Genomic DNA, 8402 nt, shown 5'->3' with positions numbered 1-8402 from the left:
GTGGCTCGGACCCTCAGTGTCGGTGCACGGCAGTGACGGACAGGGCAGGAGCACAGGGCCTTCGAGGAGTCCCTGAGCACAGCCCACATCCCACAATGCCGCAACCGTCCGCCCGCAGGAGCCGCCGTTTTATCCTGAAGGGCCCTGTTCCCACTCCAGAGACTCTTTCTGATTCTTATGAGGAGGGAGGCATCCCCCCCAAGAAGCCCAGGCTGGCCTGGCAGGAGACCTGGACAGAGGACAGCTTGCTGGCAGAGGGCAGCAGCCTGGCAGAGGACAGCAAGGATGAGTCGCAGCTGCTGAATCCCAGTGAGTCAGGGTCACGGGGATGGGGTGGGGAGGGTTGGGGACAGCGAGACCCCTGCTTGACTCCAGGACTCCTTTCCTGGCTAAACCGGCGGGTGGGCCCGACGGGGCTGAGCTTCCTCCACAGCACCACAGAATCCCAGGACTCTTTGGGCTGGGGGGGACCTCAGCAATCACAATGCCTCCCCCCAGCCCAGGCTGCCCAAAGCCCACCCAGCCTGGCCATGAGCAGCGCCAGGGAGGGGGCACCGCAGCCTGCGCCAGGGCCTCACCGCCCTGGGCGTGAAGGATAGAAATCCCTCCCTGACCGAAAGAAACCTGCCCTCTTTTAGGTTATAGCTGTCACCCCTTGTCCTGTCGCTGCACTCCCTGATGAAGATCCCCCCCAGCTTTCCTGGAGGCCCCTTTGGGCACTGGGAGGCCACAGCGAGGTCCCCCCGCAGCCTTCTCCAGGCACCACAAGCCCAGCTCCCTCAGCCTCTCTTCCCAGCAGAGCTGCTGCAGCCTCTGGGCATCCTCGCGGCCTCCCCACGTCCTTCTGGGGCTGGGGCCCTTCCTCTCCTCACTCCTGCATTCAGCCCCTCTCTGCAGCACTCTTTGCTTTCCTCCTTTCCAGTTAAGGCATGGGATCTGTGCAAAGACTCGGCCATGGAATTCATCGAGGCTTATGTCAGCGGCACAGAAAAGGTAACGGCAACCGCTTGCATCGCAGCCGTGCTCCTGGCGCTGCCACGGCTCTGCTGCGGGGCTGCTGGAGGGCTGCTGGCTGGGCAGAGCCGTGGCCTCCGGGTGTCCCACACAGCTCCAGACCCCTCAAGGCTTGGTCCTGCTGGCCGTGGGTGTCCCCCTAACGCTCTGTTTGTGTCTTTGTGGCTGCCAGGACAAGGAGGAGCAGAAGATGCTGTTCCTCAGCAAAATCTGCGCTCTGTGCAGAACTGTTGCAGAGAAGGGCTTGTCGCTGGACTTGCATGCCTTCTGCTGCAAAAATAAGCTGGTGGAGAACATCATGGTGAGAGGATGTGCGGCGGGTTGGGGAAGGGGCAAGGCCCCCTGGCACCAGCCCCCTGGGAGGCCGGGACTGGGGCAGTGCTGGCTCTGCTGGTGCTGGGTGCCGGCGGCTGCAAGCTCTCATTCCTCTTGTGCTCTACAGGCGCTGCTGGAAAAGGAGCCCATGGACAGCTTGCACACAGAATTTCGGCAGAAGGCCATGGAGACTCTCACCGTCCTCAGGTGAATGCCCAGCCCCTGGTTGGGCCAGCACATCCCCAGGACAATGTCCTGGTGGCCCTGAAGCTGGCAGGGAGGCTGCCCATCCCTCCCGGGGATGCCTGGCCAAGGGAGGTCCGTGTCCTCCTTCATAAGCCTCAAGGCACTGCGTCCCTCTCTCCTCTCCCTCAGCAACACCGTGCCGAGAGCACTGCATGGCAAAAAGGAGAGTCTCCGGAATGCGTGCTACAGGAGCGTGTTCTTTCTGCCTCCGGAGTCCAATGTGCCAGAGACAGAAAGAGCACTCTACACCAAGGTATGTGCTGGGTGAGGTACCGGCACCCCCAGTCCTGCTGAGCTGCTGCCTTGCTTCCCCGTGCTGAGACAACTGGAGACCAATGCAGGGCCGGGGCCCAGATTTGCTTTCCCAGCCTCATCCCTTCTTCCCCTTCCCCTTCCCTGGCCTGATCCCGTGCTGCAGGAGGTCTGCACACAGCAGCTTTTAGCCCCAAAGCCACCCCTGGGCTCCAGAGGGGCTCAGAGCCAGCTCCTGGGGCTGAGAAGGGCCACAGAAATAATTCAGTGATCACCTGTCCTCCTTGCAGACTATGAATGCCATGGACCCCATGCTGGCGGCCTTCGTATGCAACTGTCCCCCCGCCAGCGTCAGCACAGAGTTGCAGAATATCTTGGAGGTTTGGCATTTGCAAAGAATTTCCAAAGAATCCTCTCAGGTCACATTTGCAGACCGCTGTCAGCCCAGCAACTTCTCTCCTTGCAGGTGCTGCTGGACTTTGCTGGCTCCAAAAACTCAGCTGTGCGTGAGAGAGCTGTGACGAGGATTGAGAGGCTGAGTGATTTCATCCTCTGGCATTTTGTGGCCAAGGTAAGGAACAAGGAACCCTCCACCCTTTCCTGCATCCCAGAACATCCTGCCTCTCAGGGGTGCCTGCGAGGCAAGCCTGGATGCATGTGAGGGCCTCAGCACCCTGAAGCAAGGGTCTTCGTCCCTCCTTTGCCCCTGCTCTTCCCTCCCCAGGCCCTGCTCTCTCAGGGGCCAGCTCTGCCTCCACTAAGCACTTCATCTCTCCTCCCTCCCTCCCCCAGATCTCAGGCTACAATGAAAAATACACGGACAGCCACGATGATCCCAGAGAGCTCTACATCCCCATCCTGGGCCAGCTGCTGGGACACCTCTTCATTGTCAGCTGTGGCACAGATTCCATCAGTTGCACAGCTTTGGATGCTCTTTTTCGCTTCTACGAAATCATCTCAGATGGAAGAGGTAAGAGAAGGTGTGGTGGGCAGCGTCCGTCTGCACACAGACATCTGCTGGTATGTCTGCTGCTTTTCCCCGAGTATTCTGAAGGATTGTTCTTTTGCTTGGTGGAGGCTGCCCACGGAAGTCTGCCAGGTTCCCTGACCTCCTCTGCTCCTCACAGCAGCTTCCCGCAGGAATCTTGCTATCGTTTTCCACAGAAGCTAAACGCTCACCTCATGTCCAGGAGCAGTTCTCTGCTGCTGTCCTTCTCAACCCTCCCCAGATCACCTACCACTCTGCTTTGAGGTCTTCCCCAGTCTAAGCCATCAATCGATTACCACTTCCCAAACCACATCTTCCCTGAGGAGTGGACAGCAGAGCCAGCCGTGCATCACCAGGGATGGTGTCGCCCTCCAGAATTCTCCTTGACTGTTTGCTCCCTGCCGTCTTGCAAGCAGATGTCAGGGAGCTTCCTGCACATCCTGACCCCGAGCAGAAGGGGTCTGTGACACGCTGCTACCCCCACGGCACCCAACGCCATTGCTTCTCCTCCTTCTGCATCATCCCTGAGGTCCCTCTTGCTCCCAGCAGCCGTCACCCTGTGCTCTACATCCCTGCCCACCACTCTCCTCACCATGGGTCTGAGCCTCCCTCCTCAACCATTCCTAGTGAAAGTGCTTTTCACCATTTGGCAAGCTTGTTGGCAAAGATGCTCTTCCCTACTGACTCTTCGGTGTTCCCCCCTGTTTAGAATGCTCACTGACAAAGGACATGGAAAATTATGCAGAGAGACGAAAGAAGTTGAAGGATACAGCATTTCCATTCACTGTAATGTCCGCTCCCTGTGATATTGCCAAGGTAATGAGCTCTGGCCTTGCTGGGAATCTTGTCCGCAGCATCAGCAGGCAACTCGTGTGAGCAAAAGGGTCCAGAACCGGTGGGGCTGGCACGGCCTCACTCGCCCTGGTGAGAGGGTTCCTCTTGTCCCCAAGCTGGGGCTATGCGAAGGCTGCTCCCCTGTGTCCCGGCAGCAGCTCCAGCCCTCCTGGCCACCAGCAAGCCCTGGTTACCTGCAGGGCCAGCACTCTGTCGCCATACGCCCCATCCTCACTCCTTCCCCCTGAGGGCCCTCTCTCTGGAGCTGCCCTTGCTGCTCAGCTAAGCAGCACCCTTGGGACACTCAGTGCGGCATGTCTTCCTTCCCCTCCTCCTTCCCACAGGCATTTGGAGGATACCTCTTCCCTTCTGAGAGGCTGGACGTCATCCTCACAGCCCTTGAAGCTTTACAAGACTCCAGCATCCATGACAAGCAGGGGGCCTGCAGCGTGCTGGAAGCAGCCTTGGAGGACCCTGACTACTGGCTGACAGATGTAAGTGGCCTGTGGCCATTGCCCTGCCCTTGAGCTCTTTCAGGCGTTGTTCCTCCATCCCTCCCTCCCTCCTTGCCTCCCTCGCACACCGAGCTCTCTTGGGCTCCAGAAGCCACCTGAAGCCAGCAGGGAGCAATGGAAGGGGCCAAAGTTTCAGTGGCAGCTGTGGAAATGGCTGCAGTCTGGTGGACACACCATTCCCACCTTGTCCCCCCAGGTGCCAATAATCATGGAATGCATCAGGAAAAACCTGGACAGCATCCACACGGCATCAGCGCGGCGCTGCCTGGACTCCCTGCTTCTCCAGCTGACCAACCAGATGTCCAGGGAAGAAGTCAAGAACCTGCTGCAGTTCCCTCCGCCAAGTAACAGGTCTGCAGCCTGTCACTCCATCAGCACAGCCCTCCATCCCACCCATGTTTTCCAGCCCCACTGGGCCAGCCAGGGCTGCAGCAGCCCAGCTGTCCAAGGCAGCCCAGAGCCCCCCTGCCCCCAGGGAACGCCAGCTCAGCCCCCTCCTGCATGCCCAGGCTGGGCCCCCAGCGCTCCCCAAGTCACAGGGGCCGCAGGACAGCCTGGGTCCTACGGGGCTGGCCCAGGCCGCGGCCCTGCGGCTGGGGCAGCCCCACTGACAGAGTATTCTGGGCTTGCAGCACTGCCCTGGGCATGTGGGAGGTGGTCCTGGCCATGCCGCAGACCTTGGAGAAGGTTTTAAACATGCTGATGGAAGACTTGCCACTGTGCAACTGGTGCACGGCAGTGACAGAAGACACCTGCATCCGTCGCTTGGCTGTGAGTTCCCAGATGAAACCTTGCTCCCAGCAGGGCTGCGCGTGCCCCTTCAGGCACACAGGCACAGCCCTGTCCCCATCTACCCCCAACCTGCCAGCTCCCCCAGGACGTACGGACACATCGTCCCTGGGGCCGGCAGGGCCGGCAAGCCCCCGTAACCAGCCGCGCCTGGTGCCTCTTTGGTGCCAGCTCGCGCTGCTCCATCCCTGCCCAAAGGCGGGAGAAGAAGAGGCTGCAGGGAGCCCTGCAGGCCCTGCCAGGCTCTCCCTGCTCTTTCTTGCAGATGCTGGCCCAGAATCACATTTCTGAAGAGGAGTTTGGTAACCCAGTGCACCTCCTGAGTTACCTGAAGCACCCAAGCCCAGCGATGCGCTTGATGGTTCTCAAAGGGCTCTCCACCATGTCAGAGAGCCCTGAGAAGGTGAGCGGGCCATCGTCAAGCAAAGCCATGTTGGCAGCCTGGGGCTTTGCTCTTCTGCCCTCCTGTCCCTCCCCGTTGCTCTCCCCGCATCCCTGTAGTGCGCCCGCGGCCACTGCTTGCAGGAGGCGATTGCCATGCCAGCTGCCAGGAAGCAAGGCAGGAGGCTGGTGCTCAGGAACCACAGCCCTTTGCCCAGGGTGGTCTTCTCTCACGGCTTCACGGAAGGGAAACTGTGTCTTTCCTACAGGCAAGAAAAATTCAGGTCGTGCTGCCAGACATCCTGGAGGCCCTGCAGGACACCAACACAGACGTCGTGCTGAAGGCCCTGCTTGTGCTGAGAAATGTGATGGCTCATGTGGAGAGGAGAGAGGCCAGTCGCACGGCTCTGCAGCTGGCTGAGAAGCTCCTGCCACTCTTTGCCCATGTAAGTCTGCTGCGGGAGCCCGAGCCCTCAGCTGGGCCCCCTGTAATGAGGGCTGCCCTTCAGCCCGGCCCCATGGGCAGCACTCAGGCAGGGCCTTCCCAGTCTCCTTGTCAGCCCAGCCGCTGGGGAGCTCAGCTTGGACATGGCTGGTGCGGCTGGTGGCGAAAGTGGGGTGGCTGGCGGGCAGCCTGTGATGGCAACCGACTGCGTTGCCTTTCACGGGCACCAGGCCTTGCAGCTGCCCCGGCAGGGCTGCTGAGCAGCTCCTCTGGGAAGGATCCAGCGCTGAAGCATCTCACAGTTCTGTGATCTCCCTTCGCATCAGCCACGCTAATGCCCCTGCTCCCCATGGGCGGGCAGCAGCTGTTGCCGAAATTCATCCTGTCCTCCTCCCTGCCAGGAGTCCAGCCAGGTGCGCGAGCACTCCATCTGCCTCTTCCAAGCCGTGACAGAGGCTGTGCTGCGGCACAGGCAGAAGGAAATGAAGAGGACAGTGCACAGCAGCCTTCTCCCGCTCTACTTTCGGATGAGAGACCAGAGTGAGAGCGTAGCAAAGGTACAGATCTCAGAGCTGACCAGTTACGTGGGCAAGGGTGTGCCGACACCACAGGGATGCTCTGGGGGATCTCTGGCCGGCAGCGTGAGCTGCCTCCGATGGTGGCTGTCCCGTGTCCTTGCCCTGGCCATTGAACCCAGTGCACGCTGTCCCCCACCACAGCCTCCCATAACACGCTGGGAAAGGCTCGCAGCCCTGCCAAGAGGAGGGGACAGAGGGTCTCCTTCCCAAGGCTGTGGTGCCATGTCCCAACCTCTGCTGCTCCACAGGCCTCTGGGGAAGCTCTCGTCGTCGCTGCAAAGTTTCTGCGACTCAAAGAGCTCAAGCACTTGGCCCAGACAGAACAGACCGGGAGGATCGGGGAGTGCTTGGTAAGGACGACCCCACAGGCCCCAGCCCCAGCTGGGCAAACGTGCCCGGCCAGAGCCCGCTGCCTGCAGCTGCATCCTCGCTCCCTTCCTTCCAGCACAGAGCCCCAGGGGGCTCTTCTGCAGGCCCCTCTGCCCTCCCTGTCCCCAGGATGCTGGAGGAGACCCTGGGGAGGGTCTGCAAGCCCCGTGACCTTGTGTTCTCTCTCCAGCTGCAGCAGGGCAGAGACAGAGTAGACGAATACCTGCAGCAGAGCCAGCCCTACCTGCAGGACTCTCAGACCGTCTTGCGACTTGAGGCCGTCAGGTTCATTGGTGAGCCCAGCCCCTGGGTCCCTCTTTGGGCAGCCTTTGACAGCCCCAGGCACTGCCCTGGCAGTGAGGCGCAGCCCTGTTGCCCCCAGAGCCCCCCGACTGGGCCCTCGCTCCAGCCCCCCTCGGGCAATGACCTTGCTGGGGTGCAGGAGGGGGCACAGCCTGGCTGGCCAGGCCAGGGGCTGCGCTGCTGGGAGTGTGCTGGGGAGCGGGGGTCTGATGGGAGCTCTGTGTCTAGGGCTTGCTGCGCGCTACTCCAAGGACCAGAGCGAGGAGAAGCTGAATGAAATCGTCAGCGGTGAGTGAGGGCAGTGGTGTGTGTGCTAGGGCTGGGGGGACAGGGGCAGAGGCCCCCACGCCTTGCCCTGCTCCAGGGAAATGCTTCGGGGCGGAGGAGCAATGCAGGCATAGGAAGGAGGGAGAGGAGACGGGGTAGCCCGGCATGTCAGGGAATGCCCTCCCAGCCTGGAGTTGGGCAGTGCTGCTGAAAGGGTTGAGTGTGCCTGAGGAAGAGTCAGGAGAAAGGGCAGGAAGGCTGATAGAAGGTGGGAGCCTGTTGTAGAGCACCCAACCAGGACGAAGAGGGAGATGAAACAGCCTACAAGCAGCTAGGAGCAGTGTCATGATTGCGAGCCCTTGCTCTCGTGGGGAAGCACAATAGGGAGAGGAAGGAGTCCAGGAGATTCCTGGAGTGTGTGAATCCTCCCAGGGGATGGAGGCCGGTGGTGGGGGATCCAGCTTGTGAAGGTGCCCGACTTGACCTGTGGTGCGCAGATGGGGAAGGACTTCTGGGTGCATTTGGGACATTGCTGAGCAGCAGCTTTCAACTGATTCATTTGTCCCTCCTGCTCCTCCTGGCCTGGGGAAGAGTCGAGTGGGGCTGGCATGGTCTGCAGGGGATGCCTGGGGATCTCTGCAAGGAGTGGGTTTTCATCTCTGCTCTTCTTTCTTTGGCAGTCCTCCGGTCTTCAGGGAATGACCCAGAACCCATGGTCAGTTGCCTGGCAGTTCAGACCATCATGATCCTGGCGTCAAGGCGTAACAGAACGTCAGGACGGAGATTTCGACTGCTGTGGTGCTGCTAGCCATGCAGCACTCCTCAAATCATCAATATATATCTTAATAGAACTGGGTTCTTGTCTCATTATTCCAGCAGCTCCTTCAAAGTTACTCGGTGCCATGATGCAGAGCTAACTTGGAGGCTACCAAGGATGTCTTTTCCCTGGGCCCAGTGACTGCATGGTGCATTTCCTCTCCTAGTAGCAGGGAATAATATGGAAAGAAAGAGGCAGAGCCAGGTAATAAATAGGTGGCTCCGATGCTGGTGTCATGGACAGAATGATGGCTTTCTCCATCATGGGATGGCCTTTGCAACTGCAGGCC

General features: G+C 60.2%; 1 protein-coding gene across 1 annotated transcript; it reads left to right on the top strand.

The window, feature by feature from the left end:
• Nucleotides 1–376: 376 nt before the first annotated feature.
• LOC118261159 (uncharacterized) lies at nt 377–8145 on the top strand. The gene is made up of 18 exons (XM_035571849.1): nt 377–993; nt 1187–1315; nt 1457–1536; nt 1705–1828; nt 2118–2207; nt 2294–2398; nt 2620–2797; nt 3525–3631; nt 3994–4143; nt 4361–4515; nt 4797–4935; nt 5219–5356; nt 5604–5780; nt 6181–6336; nt 6606–6707; nt 6917–7019; nt 7258–7317; nt 7977–8145. The coding sequence occupies exons 1-18, from the start codon at nt 679–681 to the stop codon at nt 8102–8104; spliced, it is 2436 nt and encodes an 811-aa protein (XP_035427742.1). The 5' UTR covers nt 377–678; the 3' UTR covers nt 8105–8145.
• The last annotated feature ends 257 nt before the right edge of the window (nt 8146–8402 follow it).

The sequence above is a fragment of the Cygnus atratus genome, unplaced genomic scaffold, assembly GCF_013377495.2.
Source record: "Cygnus atratus isolate AKBS03 ecotype Queensland, Australia unplaced genomic scaffold, CAtr_DNAZoo_HiC_assembly HiC_scaffold_54, whole genome shotgun sequence".
Lineage (NCBI taxonomy): Eukaryota > Metazoa > Chordata > Aves > Anseriformes > Anatidae > Cygnus > Cygnus atratus.
The sequence above is the reverse complement of the archived record's forward strand: the minus strand, read 5'-3'. Positions and strand labels throughout refer to the sequence as shown.

Coding starts and splice junctions, on each gene's coding strand:
- LOC118261159 (XM_035571849.1), top strand. CDS start 679: ATGAAGATCCCCCCCAGCTTTCCTGGAGGCCCCTTTGGGCACTGGGAG. Junction 1,829..2,117: donor AAAGAGCACTCTACACCAAG/GTATGTGCTGGG, acceptor TCCTCCTTGCAG/ACTATGAATGCCATGGACCC. Junction 3,632..3,993: donor CTCCCTGTGATATTGCCAAG/GTAATGAGCTCT, acceptor TCCTTCCCACAG/GCATTTGGAGGATACCTCTT.